The following is a 20942-nucleotide window of genomic DNA, read 5'->3' on the forward strand; positions in this document are numbered from 1 at the left end:
TCACAAAAGCACACACGGCTCTGTGGTGTGCTGCCTGCAGTCAGCTTCTCGAGACTGAAGTGAGATACTCTGTTCACAAGTAATTAGAGTTCCTGAGGTGTTACATGGTAATCAGGCTGGGATAAATTCTTGACACTAAAATTGTTCCTGCGTTTGAATTCCCGGGAGAAGGTAATACCTTGATAAAAAGTTCCAGCTATTCTTGGCACGAGGACAACTCTATCTATAGAGTCATTCTAGTAGCGTATTCTGTACGGCACGGTGATTTGTGCCAGGAAAACAGAGAGCTAATTGCCCTGAAAGCATGTGATGTACAGATAATCTGGAATCGATGCATGCAGAGAAAGCGATTATCTTCAACGGCGTTGCTGTTCCTTGTCTCCAACCACTTTCTACTGAGTCCAGAAGGCAGCAGGGTGACAGATTGCAATGTCACTTACATATTACATTTTAAATACACATTTAAATAAATATTTTGCTTTTTGCAGCTGTTTGTCTCATGGCTTGTAAAACATCCCGAAGGTGTTATTAAAATCTATCCCTCCGCAAAGGAATGATGCAGTCACTTGACCAAGGAAGTACCTAATAAACTGACAGCAGCTTTTGATGGCAGCTGAAAGGACTGTGAGGCTCAAAGTGGCTCCACCAGCCCTGTTTCAGGTCTGACACAGATCTTTTAATGAGATCAGACCACCAAATTTTAATTTTAAAGCAAATCTTACCTATGGAAGCGTTGTTGAAATCTGCGTGCTTTGAGGTTAAGGCAACGCAGATAAGGCAGCTTGAGGAGCCTTCTGGGCTTAGCAGGCTCTGTTCAGGACACAGAGTTAGTTCTAAATAGGAGACGTGAGCAGAGGGCTGCTCTCAGGCCAAACTGACCCAGGGAGGACCACCACCTTCAACCAGACCAACTCACCAAGCGCCCAGTGCCTTCTGACTGAATACCGCCCTACCTTCACTCCCAGCCCACAGAAGCTAACCAGTTCAGGAGGGCAGACTGCTTTCTGGTCACCCTGAATGCCCGGCTGCCACCTTAGGTGAACAGACAGGAGGAAGTCCACAGGCTGCTCTGCTGAATCTGGACAGCCGGCAGGCACTGACTGTGAGCAGACACAGTCGGTTTTTTCCAATAGACGCCGATGCAGAAACACACTTACACCCTAAAAAGTGAGAAGACAGATAGTCTGTAGCAAAACCCGATTTTACAAATCAAAGCAGAGCAAATGAACCGTTTTTTCATTCACATCCCTTATTCATCGAAAGAAGTTCAGAGACATAGCACCTGGAAAAAGTTCAGTGTGCTGTTGTGCATTAGAGTAGTTTTCCTGCAATTCAAAGTACCGGTCACAGCTTTCGCTCGCAGTTTCCCCAGCATCAGCTCTGGGGAGCGAGAATCCAATTCAAGTTTGTTTTTTGACTGAAAACTTAGCTACATTCATTTCAGCAAATGTATACCTGAAATACCTTGATACGATTTTGGAAGCAAAATCATTAAGTTAAAAAGGAAAAATTATTACAAAAATGCTAAAAATTAAGACAATAAAAAGATTTATAATTTTTTCTTTAATAAAAATCTGTCCGGTCAGATAGATACTGTATATATTTAGCACTTTAGAATTAACGGTCATTTCTGGGCAGCGTCATCACACCAGGTTACTACTCCACCCACACTGAAGCACAGATCTGTTGATAGCATGCTGCTGTGACCAATTCCTGCTAAAACTTCCACTCTTCATAGATTTACCAGCCAGCTCTTCTTGTTCTCCTCGTCAGAGTCATATCCCTGGAATCCGCAGCCAGGAGATGAGAATAATTAATTAGTTTCTGCTGTGGCAATTTAGATTGGAGAGTTAAGAACAAGAGGAGCCACAGCACCAGGCACATGCAGCATGCCCTGTACAGAACTGCCAAGCCAAAGTGCTTCACGACAAACCCTCCTGCAAAACTGCCCAAGCTTGCTCCTCCACCGTAGAAGAGGCCCTGGAGAACAGCGTGCAGGGGCCTCTCCATGCCTGGAGTGGCTATGTCATCCACCGTCGTGGTAACCACCCACCACAAAGCACTGCTACTGAAGGCAGATAGTATCTGAATAAGGAGAACTGACCACACAGTCCACAAGAAGGAGTAGCACAGAAGCTGTACTGCCAGGAGGCTTAGACTGACTGCAACAATTTTGCTGCCCGAGAAAGTCCTCAGCAACTTCCCCTTGAAGAAATAAAGCAAAATTTCAGCAAGCAGCCCAACGGCCACGGAGAGCCCCATGTACAGCTCACTGCTACCTCGGTCCTGCATCTGCCAGAAGAGAAAGTTCTGCACCGCCGACCCAGCCGCACCGGTGAGGAAGATGGTGATGACGTACAGGATCGCTCGGCCATCGCTCCACAGCAGGGCCAGGGCTTTGGCGGTTTTGTTAACACGGTTGGTTTTCTTGGGAATGTGGACGGGAAAAAAGACGCTGCCAAGCAACGAGAGCATTACCAGGAGAGCACAGACATAGAAGTGGACAGCGAGGCGGGCGACCGTGCTGCCGAGGAAGCAACTCAGTTGATCCACGAATGCGGCAATGCTGCAGGCACCTATAGATGCACCCAGGTAACTCCAAATCCACAGCCTGCCATACCTGTCAGTCGCGTCAATGAAGTCGAGATATTCGTAGAGACCCTCATTCACCATCCACTTGAGAGAAGTAGCCAGCAGCTCCCAAAGCACAACAATGCTCAGTACCATAAGAAAAATGTGATACTCTCTGTCCGGAAAGATGTTTCGCACTGCCTTGAAGCTGACATCTGGAGTGTCTTTCTGGTGGTCTGAAAGGTTTCCAGGCACGTAAGCATCTCCAACAGCAGGAAGAGTTGTTTTAAACACAGAGAGCTCGCTGCTCTCAGTAGAATAAAGGCTTTTTTCAGCATTATCAGCGAGATCTGTTGCAGCAGAAGCCAGACTGCTCGCTTCCTTCTCGAGTCCAGGCAAGCGAGCTCCGGAGGAAGCCGTCACTTCTGGTTCTCGCGTCTCCCGGTTAACCGCTTTCGCAGAAGCCGTCCAGCCGGAGGGACCGGCCAAGTAGCCGCTCGCCTTTGTATCGCCTCCAGCAACCCCTCTGCCTCCTTTCCCAAGCGTGTCCGTCAGCCCAAACGATCCCTGGAAGGCCGCACTGCTCAGCGTCGGCTTTCTGCTCGCCATCAGAACGCCAGCCGTTGTTTTCACCCTTGCCTCTGCGTCGGTGACAACGCCCACGCTCGGACCCGGGTAGCTGCCCGTGGCCGGGCCTGGCGTGGCGGCGGCCCCTCGGTCACGCGGCTGCCGGCTGCCGTTACAGGCCGTGCTCCCCGGGGCCCCGCCGACGGGGGGGACGAGGGTGAGCAGCAGGCTGGCCCCGGCCGAGCCCAGCAAGCAGCTGGCAAGCAGCAGCCGCTGCTTCCTGCGGCCCCGGGGGCAGCGCGAGCAGAGCGGGACCCAGAGCGCTGTCACCATGTACCTGGCTCCGGCCGCCACCCCCACCAGCGGGGCCGACAGCCCCAGCTGCCGCAGGTACAGCGTCAGGAACGGGACCGCGCAGGCCCGGCCCGCGCCATGCAGCAGACGGAAAAAGGCGGACAGGGCCAAGGCCCGGCCGACGTCCCACTGCTCGCTCATGGCGCTACCGCGTGCTCCTCCCGCGGGTACCGGCCACGCAGCTCCGGGCCCCCCGCTCCCCAGGGCCGCGGTCACCGCACCCGCTCGGCCTGCGCCTCCGCTGCGCGTCCCGGCCCGCCCCGTTGCCAGGAGACGGCGGGCGGTGGGCGGGACAGCGCCTCCTGCCGGCCGAGAGGGGCAGCGCCGCGGCCCGCCTCGTTCCTGCCCCGCAGCGTCCCCCGCCCGGGGCTCCCCCGGCCCCGGGCACCCCCGGCCCCAGCTCCCCCCACCCAGGCACCCCTCGCTCCGGCTCACCTCGGCCCAGGCTCCCCCCGCTCTGGCTCCCCACGCTCCGGCTTTCCCTGGAGGGAATGAGATCGGCGGGCCGTGGGGAAGATCGAGGCCCAGGCCACCGGGGCGTGGGATGTGCGTCTCCATGGACGCGGGGTGTCCGTGGCTGCGGGGTGTCCGTAGACGCGGGATGTCCGTGGCCATGGGATGTTTGCGGTCATGGGAAGTCCATGGCCGCGGGTTCCTGTGGCTGCAGGATGTACATGGCCATGGGATGTCCATGGTTGTGAGATGTCCATGTCCATGGGATGTCCATGTCCACGGGATGTCCATGGTTGTGGGATGTCCATGGTTGTGGGATGTCCGTGGCCATGGGATGTTCGTGGCCATGGGAAAGTGCTGGGCCAAGCACTGTCCCCGCTAAGGGCATGGGGTGCTTTGAAGTGGCAGACTTTGAGGGGAACAGGCTGCAGGGACAGAGGGTCCGGCACAGAGGGTACTCCAGGGGCAGCCAGCGGGGGGGTTGTAGACTCTTGCTTCCGAGTTTCTGCAGTTCAGCCATTTCTGCCCGTCCCTTCGCAGAGGAGCTCTCTGGCCATGCCGTGTCTCTGCGTGACGCAGCGTGAAGGCCCCAGGTGGGGAGCAGAAGGCATCGGCCACAGGGGACCAAATGATGCTGATGTCTTTCTGTTACTGCTGGCTTACTTCCCACCCTCCTCCAGCCACACACAAACATAAAAAAACAACCAAACTTACAGTTGCTGCAGGTTTGTTTGGTTTTTTTAATTGGCATTAAAAGGATTGCACCTTCTGACACAGGTCATCGCTGACACCTATACAAATAACTTACAATCCATCCACATCATTTACAACTGTACAGAGCAAACTCTGGACACTGAGGACCACGCTCCAACCCAGCACGTGGTCTCCTGGCTTTGTAAGCATTTGCCTTGCGTGCCGGGATAACCGAACCCCCCGGTGAAGCCCCGAGCAGGCAGAGGTGTGAAGAGCTGCTGGTCACCCCTCAAACTCTGGGTTGCCCTGTGCAGCAGCTCACGGAGGAAAGCAGCTGGTGCAAGCAGGGTTTCCTGGCCTGTTTCTAAGCATCCTGTCTAACTTCAGCTACCTTCAGGGCCAAAAGGTTTGCTGGCACTGGTGGGCATCAACGAGTTTTGACTTCTGAAGTGAAATACAGTGCTGAAGAACCAAACGCTGTTGCTGAGATCTTGCAGTTTTGTGAATCCTGGGGGGGGACGACATTAAGTCTTGGGGACTGTGCTTGTCTCAGCTGGGAGCAAGGGGCTACGTCTGCCAGCATTTCAAGGTAGCTTCCTTAGGAAATCGTCATGTTGCTGTTGCCCAGCATGATCTTTTACAGAATCACAGAATCCCAGCATGGCCGGGGTTGGAAGGGACCTCTGTGGGTCACCCAGCCCAACCCAGTCCAACCTCCTGCTGAAGCAGGGTCACCCAGAGCAGGCTGCACAGCACCGCTTCCAGGCGTGTCTGGAATATCTCCAGAGAAGGAGACTCCACAACTCCCTGGGCAGCCTGGGCCAGTGCTCCGTCACCCTCAGAGGGAAGAAGTTCTTCCTCATGTTCAGCTGGAACTTCCTCGGCTTCAGTTTGTGCCCATTGCCCCTTGTCCTGTCGCTGGGCACCACTGGAAAGAGTCTGGCCCCGTCCTCCTGACCCCCACCCTGCAGATATTTATCAGCATTTCTAAGGTCCCCTCTCAGCCTTCTCTTCTCCAGGCTGAACAAGCCCAGCTCCCTCAGCCTCTCCTCCTAGGAGAGATGCTCCAGTCCCCTCACCATCCTCGTAGCCCTCCGCTGGACTCTCTCCAGTAGCTCCTCATCCTTCTTGAGAACTGGACACAGCACTGCAGATGGGGCCTCACAAGGGCAGAGTAGAGGGGAAGGAGAACCTCCCTCGTCCTGCTGGCCACACTCCTCCTAATGCATCCCAGGAGCCCATTAGCTAAATGTGTTTATTCGATTAATAACTATTTAAAAAAATCTTCTTATGCAAGACCATTACACGCAAGTTAAGCTTTGGGCCATACCTTAAACCCTCCCTGTCCACAGCGGCAGTGGCTGAGCACATCTAAACACCCACGGCCCAAATGGCCACGGCGGCAAGAGCCCGGGGAGTCCCCTCGCGGCTCTGCCCCGCAGCCGCTACCACCCTCTGCCGCGGCTGCCGGACGGATTGCACCACGAGCGCTTTCCTCTTCAAGGTTTCTGTTTGCCAAACTGGAATTACAGCAGCTGATTTTGTGCCGAGCCAGATAAAAAGAGCACATATAACCGATTTAATCGGCTTCAAATGAGGGCACTCACTTCCAGCTAAAGAAGCAACCGCATTTTAAACTATTTCCGCGGCGCTCATCTCACAAAAGCACACACGGCTCTGTGGTGTGCTGCCTGCAGTCAGCTTCTCGAGACTGAAGTGAGATACTCTGTTCACAAGTAATTAGAGTTCCTGAGGTGTTACATGGTAATCAGGCTGGGATAAATTCTTGACACTAAAATTGTTCCTGCGTTTGAATTCCCGGGAGAAGGTAATACCTTGATAAAAAGTTCCAGCTATTCTTGGCACGAGGACAACTCTATCTATAGAGTCATTCTAGTAGCGTATTCTGTACGGCACGGTGATTTGTGCCAGGAAAACAGAGAGCTAATTGCCCTGAAAGCATGTGATGTACAGATAATCTGGAATCGATGCATGCAGAGAAAGCGATTATCTTCAACGGCGTTGCTGTTCCTTGTCTCCAACCACTTTCTACTGAGTCCAGAAGGCAGCAGGGTGACAGATTGCAATGTCACTTACATATTACATTTTAAATACACATTTAAATAAATATTTTGCTTTTTGCAGCTGTTTGTCTCATGGCTTGTAAAACATCCCGAAGGTGTTATTAAAATCTATCCCTCCGCAAAGGAATGATGCAGTCACTTGACCAAGGAAGTACCTAATAAACTGACAGCAGCTTTTGATGGCAGCTGAAAGGACTGTGAGGCTCAAAGTGGCTCCACCAGCCCTGTTTCAGGTCTGACACAGATCTTTTAATGAGATCAGACCACCAAATTTTAATTTTAAAGCAAATCTTACCTATTGAAGCGTTGTTGAAATCTGCGTGCTTTGAGGTTAAGGCAACGCAGATAAGGCAGCTTGAGGAGCCTTCTGGGCTTAGCAGGCTCTGTTCAGGACACAGAGTTAGTTCTAAATAGGAGACGTGAGCAGAGGGCTGCTCTCAGGCCAAACTGACCCAGGGAGGACCACCACCTTCAACCAGACCAACTCACCGAGCGCCCAGTGCCTTCTGACTGAATACCGCCCTACCTTCACTCCCAGCCCACAGAAGCTAACCAGATCAGGAGGGCAGACTGCTTCCTGGTCACCCTGAATGCCCGGCTGCCACCTTAGGTGAACAGACAGGAGGAAGTCCACAGGCTGCTCTGCTGAATCTGGACAGCCGGCAGGCACTGACTGTGAGCAGACACAGTCGGTTTTTTCCAATAGACGCCGATGCAGAAACACACTTACACCCTAAAAAGTGAGAAGACAGATAGTCTGTAGCAAAACCCGATTTTACAAATCGAAGCAGAGCAAATGAACCGTTTTTTCATTCACATCCCTTATTCATCGAAAGAAGTTCAGAGACATAGCACCTGGAAAAAGTTCAGTGTGCTGTTGTGCATTAGAGTAGTTTTCCTGCAATTCAAAGTACCGGTCACAGCTTTCGCTCGCAGTTTCCCCAGCATCAGCTCTGGGGAGCGAGAATCCAATTCAAGTTTGTTTTTTGACTGAAAACTTAGCTACATTCATTTCAGCAAATGTATACCTGAAATACCTTGATACGATTTTGGAAGCAAAATCATTAAGTTAAAAAGGAAAAATTATTACAAAAATGCTATAAATTAAGACAATAAAAAGATTTATAATTTTTTCTTTAATAAAAATCTGTCCGGTCAGATAGATACTGTATATATTTAGCACTTTAGAATTAACGGTCATTTCTGGGCAGCGTCATCACACCAGGTTACTACTCCACCCACACTGAAGCACAGATCTGTTGATAGCATGCTGCTGTGACCAATTCCTGCTAAAGCTTCCACTCTTCATAGATTTACCAGCCAGCTCTTCTTGTTCTCCTCGTCAGAGTCACTCATATCCCAGGAATCCGCAGCCAGGAGATGAGAATAATTAATTAGTTTCTGCTGTGGCAATTTAGATTGGAGAGTTAAGAACAAGAGGAGCCACAGCACCAGGCACATGCAGCATGCCCTGTACAGAACTGCCAAGCCAAAGTGCTTCACGACAAACCCTCCTGCAAAACTGCCCAAGCTTGCTCCTCCACCGTAGAAGAGGCCCTGGAGAACAGCGTGCAGGGGCCTCTCCATGCCTGGAGTGGCTATGTCATCCACCGTCGTGGTAACCACCCACCACAAAGCACCGCTACTGAAGGCAGATAGTATCTGGATAAGGAGAACTGACCACACAGTCCACAAGAAGGAGTAGCACAGAAGCTGTACTGCCAGGAGGCTTAGACTGACTGCAACAATTTTGCTGCTCGAGAAAGTCCTCAGCAACTTCCCCTTGAAGAAATAAAGCAAAATTTCAGCAAGCAGCCCAACGGCCACGGAGAGCCCCATGTACAGCTCACTGCTACCTCGGTCCTGCATCTGCCAGAAGAGAAAGTTCTGCACCGCCGACCCAGCCGCACCGGTGAGGAAGATGGTGATGACGTACAGGATCGCTCGGCCATCGCTCCACAGCAGGGCCAGGGCTTTGGCGGTTTTGTTAACACGGTTGGTTTTCTTGGGAATGTGGACGGGAAGAAAGACGCTGCCAAGCGACGAGAGCATTACCAGGAGAGCACAGACATAGAAGTGGACAGCGAGGCGGGCGACCGTGCTGCCGAGGAAGCAACTCAGTTGATCCACGAATGCGGCAATGCTGCAGGCACCTATAGATGCACCCAGGTAACTCCAAATCCACAGCCTGCCATACCTGTCAGTCGCGTCAACGAAGTCGAGATATTCGTAGAGACCCTCATTCACCATCCACTTGAGAGAAGTAGCCAGCAGCTCCCAAAGCACAACACTGCTCAGTACCATAAGAAAAATGTGATACTCTCTGTCCGGAAAGATGTTTCGCACTGCCTTGAAGCTGACATCTGGAGTGTCTTTCTGGTGGTCTGAAAGGTTTCCAGGCACGTAAGCATCTCCAACAGCAGGAAGAGTTGTTTTAAACACAGAGAGCTCGCTGCTCTCAGTAGAATAAAGGCTTTTTTCAGCATTATCAGCGAGATCTGTTGCAGCAGAAGCCAGACTGCTCGCTTCCTTCTCGAGTCCAGGCAAGCGAGCTCCGGAGGAAGCCGTCACTTCTGGTTCTTGCGTCTCCCGGTTAACCGCTTTCGCAGAAGCCGTCCAGCCGGAGGGACCGGCCAAGTAGCCGCTCGCCTTTGTATCGCCTCCAGCAACCCCTCTGCCTTCTTTCCCAAGCGTGTCCGTCAGCCCAAACGATCCCTGGAAGGCCGCACTGCTCAGCGTCGGCTTTCTGCTCGCCATCAGAACGCCAGCCGTTGTTTTCACCCTTGCCTCTGCGTCGGTGACAACGCCCACGCTCGGACCCGGGTAGCTGCCCGTGGCCGGGCCTGGCGTGGCGGCGGCCCCTCGGTCACGCGGCTGCCGGCTGCCGTTACAGGCCGTGCTCCCCGGGGCCCCGCCGACGGGGGGGACGAGGGTGAGCAGCAGGCTGGCCCCAGCCGAGCCCAGCAAGCAGCTGGCAAGCAGCAGCCGCCGCTTCCTGCGGCCCCGAGGGCAGCGCAAGCAGAGCGGGACCCAGAGCGCTGTCACCATGTACCTGGCTCCGGCCGCCACCCCCACCAGCGGGGCCGACAGCCCCAGCTGCCGCAGGTACAGCGTCAGGAACGGGACCGCGCAGGCCCGGCCCGCGCCATGCAGCAGACGGAAAAAGGCGGACAGGGCCAAGGCCCGGCCGACGTCCCACTGCTCGCTCATGGCGCTACCGCGTGCTCCTCCCGCGGGTACCGGCCACGCAGCTCCGGGCCCCCCGCTCCCCAGGGCCGCGGTCACCGCACCCGCTCGGCCTGCGCCTCCGCCGCGCGTCCCGGCCCGCCCCGTTGCCAGGAGACGGCGGGCGGTGGGCGGGACAGCGCCTCCTGCCGGCCGAGAGGGGCAGCGCCGCGGCCCGCCTCGTTCCTGCCCCGCAGCGCCCCGCGCCCGGGGCTCCCCCGGCCCCGGGCACCCCCGGCCCCAGCTCCCCCCACCCAGGCACCCCTCGCTCCGGCTCACCTCGGCCCAGGCTCCCCCCGCTCTGGCTCCCCACGCTCCGGCTTTCCCTGGAGGGAATGAGATCGGCGGGCCGTGGGGAAGATCGAGGCCCAGGCCACCGGGGCGTGGGATGTGCGTCTCCATGGACGCGGGGTGTCCGTGGCTGCGGGGTGTCCGTAGACGCGGGATGTCCGTGGCCATGGGATGTTTGCGGTCATGGGAAGTCCATGGCCGCGGGTTCCTGTGGCTGCAGGATGTACATGGCCATGGGATGTCCATGGTTGTGAGATGTCCATGTCCATGGGATGTCCATGTCCACGGGATGTCCATGGTTGTGGGATGTCCATGGTTGTGGGATGTCCATGGTTGTGGGATGTCCGTGGCCATGGGATGTTCGTGGCCATGGGAAAGTGCTGGGCCAAGCACTGTCCCCGCTAAGGGCATGGGGTGCTTTGAAGTGGCAGACTTTGAGGGGAACAGGCTGCAGGGACAGAGGGTCCGGCACAGAGGGTACTCCAGGGGCAGCCAGCGGGGGGGTTGTAGACTCTTGCTTCCGAGTTTCTGCAGTTCAGCCATTTTTGCCCGTCCCTTCGCAGAGGAGCTCTCTGGCCATGCCGTGTCTCTGCGTGACGCAGCGTGAAGGCCCCAGGTGGGGAGCAGAAGGCATCGGCCACAGGGGACCAAATGATGCTGATGTCTTTCTGTTACTGCTGGCTTACTTCCCACCCTCCTCCAGCCACACACAAACATAAAAAAACAACCAAACTTACAGTTGCTGCAGGTTTGTTTGGTTTTTTTAATTGGCATTAAAAGGATTGCACCTTCTGACACAGGTCATCGCTGACACCTATACAAATCCATCCACATCATTTACAACTGTACAGAGCAAACTCTGGACACTGAGGACCACGCTCCAACCCAGCACGTGGTCTCCTGGCTTTGTAAGCATTTGCCTTGCGTGCCGGGATAACCGAACCCCCCGGTGAAGCCCCGAGGAGGCAGAGGTGTGAAGAGCTGCTGGTCACCCCTCAAACTCTGGGTTGCCCTGTGCAGCAGCTCACGGAGGAAAGCAGCTGGTGCAAGCAGGGTTTCCTGGCCTGTTTCTGAGCATCCTGTCTAACTTCAGCTACCTTCAGGGCCAAAAGGTTTGCTGGCACTGGTGGGCATCAACAATTTTTGACTTGTGAAGTGAAAAACAGTGCTGAAGAACCAAACGCTGTTGCTGAGATCTTGCCGTTTTGTGACTCCTGGGGGGGGACGACGTTAAGTCTTGGGGACTGTGCTTGTCTCAGCTGGGAGCAAGGGGCTACGTCTGCCAGCATTTCAAGGTAGCTTCCTTAGGAAATCGTCATGTTGCTGTTGCCCAGCATGATCTTTCACAGAATCACAGAATCCCAGCATGGCCGGGGTTGGAAGGGACCTCTGTGGGTCACCCAGCCCAACCCAGTCCAACCTCCTGCTGAAGCAGGGTCACCCAGAGCAGGCTGCACAGCACCGCGTCCAGGCGGGGCTGGAATATCTCCAGAGAAGGAGACTCCACAACTTCCCTGGGCAGCCTGGGCCAGGGCTCCGTCACCCTCAGAGGGAAGAAGTTCTTCCTCATGTTCAGCTGGAACTTCCTCGGCTTCAGTTTGTGCCCATTGCCCCTTGTCCTGTCGCTGGGCACCACTGGAAAGAGTCTGGCCCCGTCCTCCTGACCCCCACCCTGCAGATATTTATCAGCATTTCTAAGGTCCCCTCTCAGCCTTCTCTTCTCCAGGCTGAACAAGCCCAGCTCCCTCAGCCTCTCCTCCTAGGAGAGATGCTCCAGTCCCCTCACCATCCTCGTAGCCCTCCGCTGGACTCTCTCCAGTAGCTCCTCATCCTTCTTGAGAACTGGACACAGCACTGCAGATGGGGCCTCACTAGGGCAGAGTAGAGGGGAAGGAGAACCTCCCTCGTCCTGCTGGCCACACTCCTCCTAATGCATCCCAGGAGCCCATTAGCTAAATGTGTTTATTCGATTAATAACTATTTAAAAAAATCTTCTTATGCAAGACCATTACACGCAAGTTAAGCTTTGGGCCATACCTTAAACCCTCCCTGTCCACAGCGGCAGTGGCTGAGCACATCTAAACACCCACGGCCCAAATGGCCACGGCGGCAAGAGCCCGGGGAGTCCCCTCGCGGCTCTGCCCCGCAGCCGCTACCACCCTCTGCCGCGGCTGCCGGACGGATTGCACCACGAGCGCTTTCCTCTTCAAGGTTTCTGTTTGCCAAACTGGAATTACAGCAGCTGATTTTGTGCCGAGCCAGATAAAAAGAGCACATATAACCGATTTCATTGGCTTCAAATGAGGGCACTCACTTCCAGCTAAAGAAGCAACCGCATTTTAAACTATTTCCGCAGCGCTCATCTCACAAAAGCACACACGGCTCTGTGGTGTGCTGCCTGCAGTCAGCTTCTCGAGACTGAAGTGAGATACTCTGTTCACAAGTAATTAGAGTTCCTGAGGTGTTACATGGTAATCAGGCTGGGATAAATTCTTGACACTAAAATTGTTCCTGCGTTTGAATTCCCGGGAGAAGGTAATACCTTGATAAAAAGTTCCAGCTATTCTTGGCACGAGGACAACTCTATCTATAGAGTCATTCTAGTAGCGTATTCTGTACGGCACGGTGATTTGTGCCGGGAAAACAGAGAGCTAATTGCCCTGAAAGCATGTGATGTACAGATAATCTGGAATCGATGCATGCAGAGAAAGCGATTATCTTCAACGGCGTTGCTGTTCCTTGTCTCCAACCACTTTCTACTGAGTCCAGAAGGCAGCAGGGTGACAGATTGCAATGTCACTTACATATTACATTTTAAATACACATTTAAATAAATATTTTGCTTTTTGCAGCTGTTTGTCTCATGGCTTGTAAAACATCCCGAAGGTGTTATTAAAATCTATCCCTCCGCAAAGGAATGATGCAGTCACTTGACCAAGGAAGTACCTAATAAACTGACAGCAGCTTTTGATGGCAGCTGAAAGGACTGTGAGGCTCAAAGTGGCTCCACCAGCCCTGTTTCAGGTCTGACACAGATCTTTTAATGAGATCAGACCACCAAATTTTAATTTGTAAGCAAATCTTACCTATGGAAGCGTTGTTGAAATCTGCGTGCTTTGAGGTTAAGGCAACGCAGATAAGGCAGCTTGAGGAGCCTTCTGGGCTTAGCAGGCTCTGTTCAGGACACAGAGTTAGTTCTAAATAGGAGACGTGAGCAGAGGGCTGCTCTCAGGCCAAACTGACCCAGGGAGGACCACCACCTTCAACCAGACCAACTCACCAAGCGCCCAGTGCCTTCTGACTGAATACCGCCCTACCTTCACTCCCAGCCCACAGAAGCTAACCAGATCAGGAGGGCAGACTGCTTCCTGGTCACCCTGAATGCCCGGCTGCCACCTTAGGTGAACAGACAGGAGGAAGTCCACAGGCTGCTCTGCTGAATCTGGACAGCCGGCAGGCACTGACTGTGAGCAGACACAGTCGGTTTTTTCCAATAGACGCCGATGCAGAAACACACTTACACCCTAAAAAGTGAGAAGACAGATAGTCTGTAGCAAAACCCGATTTTACAAATCGAAGCAGAGCAAATGAACCGTTTTTTCATTCACATCCCTTATTCATCGAAAGAAGTTCAGAGACATAGCACCTGGAAAAAGTTCAGTGTGCTGTTGTGCATTAGAGTAGTTTTCCTGCAATTCAAAGTACCGGTCACAGCTTTCGCTCGCAGTTTCCCCAGCATCAGCTCTGGGGAGCGAGAATCCAATTCAGGTTTGTTTTTTGACTGAAAACTTAGCTACATTCATTTCAGCAAATGTATACCTGAAATACCTTGATACGATTTTGGAAGCAAAATCATTAAGTTAAAAAGGAAAAATTATTACAAAAATGCTAAAAATTAAGACAATAAAAAGATTTATAATTTTTTCTTTAATAAAAATCTGTCCGGTCAGATAGATACTGTATATATTTAGCACTTTAGAATTAACGGTCATTTCTGGGCAGCGTCATCACACCAGGTTACTACTCCACCCACACTGAAGCACAGATCTGTTGATAGCATGCTGCTGTGACCAATTCCTGCTAAAACTTCCACTCTTCATAGATTTACCAGCCAGCTCTTCTTGTTCTCCTCGTCAGAGTCACTCATATCCCTGGAATCCGCAGCCAGGAGATGAGAATAATTAATTAGTTTCTGCTGTGGCAATTTAGATTGGAGAGTTAAGAACAAGAGGAGCCACAGCACCAGGCACATGCAGCATGCCCTGTACAGAACTGCCAAGCCAAAGTGCTTCACGACAAACCCTCCTGCAAAACTGCCCAAGCTTGCTCCTCCACCGTAGAAGAGGCCCTGGAGAACAGCGTGCAGGGGCCTCTCCATGCCTGGAGTGGCTATGTCATCCACCGTCGTGGTAACCACCCACCACAAAGCACCGCTACTGAAGGCAGATAGTATCTGGATAAGGAGAACTGACCACACAGTCCACAAGAAGGAGTAGCACAGAAGCTGTACTGCCAGGAGGCTTAGACTGACTGCAACAATTTTGCTGCCCGAGAAAGTCCTCAGCAACTTCCCCTTGAAGAAATAAAGCAAAATTTCAGCAAGCAGCCCAACGGCCACGGAGAGCCCCATGTACAGCTCACTGCTACCTCGGTCCTGCATCTGCCAGAAGAGAAAGTTCTGCACCGCCGACCCAGCCGCACCGGTGAGGAAGATGGTGATGACGTACAGGATCGCTCGGCCATCGCTCCACAGCAGGGCCAGGGCTTTGGCGGTTTTGTTAACACGGTTGGTTTTCTTGGGAATGTGGATGGGAAGAAAGACGCTGCCAAGCGACGAGAGCATTACCAGGAGAGCACAGACATAGAAGTGGACAGCGAGGCGGGCGACCGTGCTGCCGAGGAAGCAACTCAGTTGATCCACGAATGCGGCAATGCTGCAGGCACCTATAGATGCACCCAGGTAACTCCAAATCCACAGCCTGCCATACCTGTCAGTCGCGTCAACGAAGTCGAGATATTCGTAGAGACCCTTATCCACCATCCACTCGAGAGAAGTAGCCAGCAGCTCCCAAAGCACAACAATGCTCAGTACCATAAGAAAAATGTGATACTCTCTGTCCGGAAAGATGTTTCGCACTGCCTTGAAGCTGACATCTGGAGTGTCTTTCTGGTGGTCTGAAAGGTTTCCAGGCACGTAAGCATCTCCAACAGCAGGAAGAGTTGTTTTAAACACAGAGAGCTCGCTGCTCTCAGTAGAATAAAGGCTTTTTTCAGCATTATCAGCGAGATCTGTTGCAGCAGAAGCCAGACTGCTCGCTTCCTTCTCGAGTCCAGGCAAGCGAGCTCCGGAGGAAGCCGTCACTTCTGGTTCTTGCGTCTCCCGGTTAACCGCTTTCGCAGAAGCCGTCCAGCCGGAGGGACCGGCCAAGTAGCCGCTCGCCTTTGTATCGCCTCCAGCAACCCCTCTGCCTCCTTTCCCAAGCGTGTCCGTCAGCCCAAACGATCCCTGGAAGGCCGCACTGCTCAGCGTCGGCTTTCTGCTCGCCATCAGAACGCCAGCCGTTGTTTTCACCCTTGCCTCTGCGTCGGTGACAACGCCCACGCTCGGACCCGGGTAGCTGCCCGTGGCCGGGCCTGGCGTGGCGGCGGCCCCTCGGTCACGCGGCTGCCGGCTGCCGTTACAGGCCGTGCTCCCCGGGGCCCCGCCGACGGGGGGGACGAGGGTGAGCAGCAGGCTGGCCCCGGCCGAGCCCAGCAAGCAGCTGGCAAGCAGCAGCCGCTGCTTCCTGCGGCCCCGGGGGCAGCGCGAGCAGAGCGGGACCCAGAGCGCTGTCACCATGTACCTGGCTCCGGCCGCCACCCCCACCAGCGGGGCCGACAGCCCCAGCTGCCGCAGGTACAGCGTCAGGAACGGGACCGCGCAGGCCCGGCCCGCGCCATGCAGCAGACGGAAAAAGGCGGACAGGGCCAAGGCCCGGCCGACGTCCCACTGCTCGCTCATGGCGCTACCGCGTGCTCCTCCCGCGGGTACCGGCCACGCAGCTCCGGGCCCCCCGCTCCCCAGGGCCGCGGTCACCGCACCCGCTCGGCCTGCGCCTCCGCCGCGCGTCCCGGCCCGCCCCGTTGCCAGGAGACGGCGGGCGGTGGGCGGGACAGCGCCTCCTGCCGGCCGAGAGGGGCAGCGCCGCGGCCCGCCTCGTTCCTGCCCCGCAGCGCCCCGCGCCCGGGGCTCCCCCGGCCCCGGGCACCCCCGGCCCCAGCTCCCCCCACCCAGGCACCCCTCGCTCCGGCTCACCTCGGCCCAGGCTCCCCCCGCTCTGGCTCCCCACGCTCCGGCTTTCCCTGGAGGGAATGAGATCGGCGGGCCGTGGGGAAGATCGAGGCCCAGGCCACCGGGGCGTGGGATGTGCGTCTCCATGGACACGGGGTGTCCGTGGCTGCGGGGTGTCCGTGGACGCGGGATGTCCGTGGCCATGGGATGTTTGCGGTCATGGGAAGTCCATGGCCGCGGGTTCCTGTGGCTGCAGGATGTCCATGGCCATGGGATGTCCATGGTTGTGAGATGTCCATGTCCATGGGATGTCCATGTCCACGGGATGTCCATGGTTGTGGGATGTCCGTGGTTGTGGGATGTCCGTGGCCATGGGAAAGTGCTGGGCCAAGCACTGTCCCCGCTAAGGGCATGGGGTGCTTTGAAGTGGCAGACTTTGAGGGGAACAGGCTGCAGGGACAGAGGGTCCGGCACAGAGGGTACTCCAGGGGCAGCCAGCGGGGGGGTTGTAGACTCTTGCTTCCGAGTTTCTGCAGTTCAGCCATTTCTGTCCGTCCCTTCGCAGAGGAGCTCTCTGGCCATGCCGTGTCTCTGCGTGACGCAGCGTGAAGGCCCCAGGTGGGGAGCAGAAGGCATCGGCCACAGGGGACCAAATGATGCTGATGTCTTTCTGTTACTGCTGGCTTACTTCCCACCCTCCTCCAGCCACACACAAACATCAAAAAACAACCAAACTTACAGTTTCTGCAGGTTTGTTTGGTTTTTTTTATTGGCATTAAAAGGATTGCACCTTCTGACACAGGTCATCGCTGACACCTATACAAATAACTTACAATCCATCCACATCATTTACAACTGTACAGAGCAAACTCCGGACACTGAGGACCACGCTCCAACCCAGCACGTGGTCTCCTGGCTTTGTAAGCATTTGCCTTGCGTGCCGGGATACCCGAACCCCCCGGTGAAGCCCCGAGGAGGCAGAGGTGTGAAGAGCTGCTGGTCACCCCTCAGACTCTGGGTTGCCCTGTGCAGCAGCTCACGGAGGAAAGCAGCTGGTGCAAGCAGGGTTTCCTGGCCTGTTTCTGAGCATCCTGTCTAACTTCAGCTACCTTCAGGGCCAAAAGGTTTGCTGGCACTGGTGGGCATCAACGATTTTTGACTTGTGAAGTGAAAAACAGTGCTGAAGAACCAAACGCTGTTGCTGAGATCTTGCAGCTTTGTGACTCCTGGGGGGGGACGACGTTAAGTCTCGGGGACTGTGCTTGTCTCAGCTGGGAGCAAGGGGCTATGTCTGCCAGCATTTCAAGGTAGCTTCCTTAGGAAATCGTCATGTTGCTGTTGCCCAGCATGATCTTTCACAGAATCACAGAATCCCAGCATGGCCGGGGTTGGAAGGGACCTCTATGGGTCACCCAGTCCAAGCCCCCTGATGAAGCAGGGTCACCCAGAGCAGGCTGCACAGCACCGCGTCCAGGCGGGGCTGGAATATCTCCAGAGAAGGAGACTCCACAACCTCCCTGGGCAGCCTGGGCCAGGGCTCCATCACCCTCAGAGGGAAGAAGTTCTTCCTCGGGTTCAGCTGGAACTTCCTCGGCTTCAGTTTGTGCCCGTTGCCCCTTGTCCTGTCGCTGGGCACCACTGGAAAGAGTCTGGCCCCATCCTCCTGACACCCACCCTGCAGATATTTATAGACATTTATTAGGTCCCCTCGCAGCCTTCTCTGCTGGTTTGGGATTAAATATTTCTTGGGACCTGGAGGCTTTTTACACTGATAAATAACCCATCACCTGCCAACAGCTCTAGGGCTGCTGTGCCCCCAGTAGTGTATTTATTTCTGCCGTTGTTTTGGGCTGCGTGGTACATTTAAAGTGAGAGTGAATAAACCTTGAGCTTGGGTATAGGAAGCGAAAATGCCTCCTGTGCCAAGTGACAGCGCGGGACAAGAGCAGGAATACCACAGCCCTGTGCACGTTGGCAAAGAGAGGGACCAGGGAAGTCTGAGATTTGAACCCCTAAAGCCTTGTGCACGTGGCAAGAAGTGCAAAGCCAAATTCTATCGGGCCGAGCCAGCCCAGACAACCCAGAACCTCAGAGCCTTTCTGCGGAAGGGAAGCTCCTCCCCAGTGCCCCAAACTGGGATACCAGCAGGTGGGCAGCTTGTTCCAGGTGTGGGGGATTAAACAGAAATGCCTTTCCAGAGGTGCAGCTCCCCAGGGCTGGGCGGATCTGGCACAGGGGACAGGGGTGGATTTGTCCCCAGCCATCGGGGCCAACACAGGCGTTTGCCAGCGCCACTGCAGCTGGGTCAGCATCACCCTGTAGCACAGAGCCGGCTCCAGGGACTGCCCATCGGTGGCAGCCAGGCGTGACTGGGAATAGTTTCTATGCACGTATACAAACCTAAAGGACACTTTCTTTAGGCTGCTTGACCCAAGCAAGAACCTCTGAGTGAAGGCAACCCAGGTAATGGGTTATCCGGGAACTGAGAGAATAAAATAATGATAGTGTCACAGAAGGAATGCCCCCAAATCCCCTCCAATGTGAATTTAGGGAAGACTCCCTGGAAACACCCCAGAAACCACAGATTGCATTCAGAAAGTCAACAAACACGCACCATGTTTCTTCCGTTATTTCAGTCAGTCACAAACTGGTACAAAGACAGGGTCCTCCTACGCAACCATCCTTAACCCCGGGTGAGTCTGAGCCTGGGTGGAAGCAGGAGCTGTGCTGTCGCGGCTCAGCCTGGCCCACCGGTGAACCAGGGGAGGGTTTCTACACTGTGGTAGTAGCACAGGAAAGGAATGGAGAAGCCTTGCAAGCATCCTGCCCATCCATCAGCCCCAGGATCCCTGCTCCGTTCTTCCACATCTCTTACCCGCACAGCAGACACAGGCCAAACCACGACTGCAAGGCAGGCTGGGACGCAGAGGTATTGCTGGCTGACCTCGTGGAGGAGCTCCACTGCTGCTGGGGTTGGAGGTTGTTGTTCCCGGGATGTGCGGCTGGAGGAACGCATCCGGCACTCGTGAGGCTTCAGGCCAGATGTGGAGAGGTTGCATGGTGAAGCAACAGTGAAATCCCAGCTGGGCTCAAAGGTACAGCTCAGATGCCAAAGAGCTGTTGTGCAGTCTCCGTTGTCTGCCCAAAAGAAGGTTTCTTCTTCAAGCAGATCTATACCCTTCACAGCCAAGCACATCCCACGGCGCTTCCTAGGCAGCCTGAGCTGGTCTTGCCCTGTTCATGGCTGCCAAATATTGCACTGGATTTCCCAGGTCCCTGTTTCACACCATTCCTCGTTGCCCTGTGTGGCCCCTTTGAAACAGCAGCAGGTTTTCCACTGACTTCCACAGAAGCTTCATGAAACACACTTGCTCTCCCAGCTGTGGTCAGGCTTACAATGAGGTTTCCTAAACCAGTCAGGGGAGTAATTGCTCGTTTTCCCACATATATCACCCTGTGCCAGAATGAAGAATTTGCTGTGCAGAACCCCGCACAACAGGCCCCGATCCCCTGCCAGGCCATCAGACACCACCATAATAAACATTATCGATTGCAACTGCTCTGTGATCCACAAGCACAGCAAGCACCATCATCTCAGCTGTGTTTTCCCCAGCCTTCCTGAAAGAAAGAAGCTCAAAGCTTTTCCCTGACTTGTGCAAAATGTTAAAATTCAGTTCTGCAGCGACGCTCTGCCCCTCGGCAGGGGGGCGTTAGCTGTGGTCATCACTCCTTCAGCAGGGCACGGCTGTCCTCCCTGAGCCCTATCCACCTCTGCTATTGCTGCTTTTTACATCATTACCGTTGTAATAGCACGGTTGGTGGCTTTTAGCGTGTTTTCTTTTTCCACCTCCTCTGTGATGACCCAATGTCACATCTCTTACACCAGCTTTTTCTCATTTTCTTCACTGGATGATGCCTGCAAACGTGTTGATAGGCAGCAGCAGAGACTTGGGCATGTATTTCACAAGCCCCACATCTTCTGTTTCATTCAGGTTGAACTTCACTGTCCTTGTCTTTTGCAAGCAGTAGCTGGGCTCCAGGCAAGGAGACACTTCCACACTGCAAGAGCAGAAGAACATAGTTATTGCATGTGCAAATCTGCCCTTGAGGGCCAGAGTCTGATCTCAGGTGTCTCCACTGACTGCTGAGGAAGGCCTGTCGTATTGAGATGTACAGCTGCTTTTATGCTTTTTCAGCTGGGTTTGGCTGGAAAGATGAGCTGATGTGTATTAGTGTTTGACCAGAAAAACAGTGTCCTTAGCCTGGCTCGGTTCGATTCTCAGAAATTCACATTTTGTGTATGTTCCACGTGGCCCATGGACCATGAACCACCTGGTCTGTCTGCTTCTAATGCATCATATCTCACTGCAACTACTATAGGCACATTGGTCCCTGCTGTTTTCACAGGGCTCAAGTCTCTCCCCCTACCTCAC

The 20942-nt window shown here is 54.3% G+C and overlaps 4 protein-coding genes across 6 annotated transcripts in view; all 4 read right to left on the reverse strand.

Annotated features, from left to right (window-relative positions):
- Positions 1–1654: 1654 nt before the first annotated feature.
- On the reverse strand, positions 1655–3714 carry LOC142363846 (major facilitator superfamily domain-containing protein 6-like protein B). Its single transcript, XM_075440904.1, has one exon. It carries the CDS (start codon positions 3631–3633, stop codon positions 1741–1743), a length of 1893 nt encoding a protein of 630 aa, XP_075297019.1. The 5' UTR covers positions 3634–3714; the 3' UTR covers positions 1655–1740.
- A 4125-nt stretch (positions 3715–7839) lies between these two features.
- LOC142363838 (major facilitator superfamily domain-containing protein 6-like protein B) lies at positions 7840–10036 on the reverse strand. Its single transcript, XM_075440869.1, has one exon. The coding sequence runs from the start codon at positions 9930–9932 to the stop codon at positions 8028–8030; it is 1905 nt and encodes a 634-aa protein (XP_075296984.1). The 5' UTR covers positions 9933–10036; the 3' UTR covers positions 7840–8027.
- Positions 10037–14146: 4110 nt separating this feature from the next.
- LOC142363833 (major facilitator superfamily domain-containing protein 6-like protein A) lies at positions 14147–16343 on the reverse strand. The gene is given in 2 exon segments (XM_075440856.1): positions 14147–14343; positions 14346–16343. Coding segments are annotated over 2 exon segments (1992 nt in total). The 5' UTR covers positions 16240–16343; the 3' UTR covers positions 14147–14245.
- Positions 16344–17235: 892 nt separating this feature from the next.
- Positions 17236–20942, reverse strand: part of PIK3R6 (phosphoinositide-3-kinase regulatory subunit 6) — a 31623-nt gene continuing 27916 nt past the window's right edge. For all 3 annotated transcript variants that reach the window (XM_075441068.1, XM_075441069.1, XM_075441070.1), the window contains one exon: positions 17236–20568. In XM_075441068.1, the coding sequence (XP_075297183.1) occupies positions 20412–20568 (157 nt within the window). In that variant the 3' untranslated portion in view covers positions 17236–20411. The remainder of the gene's footprint in view (positions 20569–20942) is intronic.

This window comes from Opisthocomus hoazin, chromosome 21, assembly GCF_030867145.1.
Source record: "Opisthocomus hoazin isolate bOpiHoa1 chromosome 21, bOpiHoa1.hap1, whole genome shotgun sequence".
Lineage (NCBI taxonomy): Eukaryota > Metazoa > Chordata > Aves > Opisthocomiformes > Opisthocomidae > Opisthocomus > Opisthocomus hoazin.

Excerpts from the sequence above, each read along its gene's own strand:
- LOC142363846 (XM_075440904.1), bottom strand. The coding sequence starts at position 3,633 with ATGAGCGAGCAGTGGGACGTCGGCCGGGCCTTGGCCCTGTCCGCCTTT.
- LOC142363838 (XM_075440869.1), bottom strand. The coding sequence starts at position 9,932 with ATGAGCGAGCAGTGGGACGTCGGCCGGGCCTTGGCCCTGTCCGCCTTT.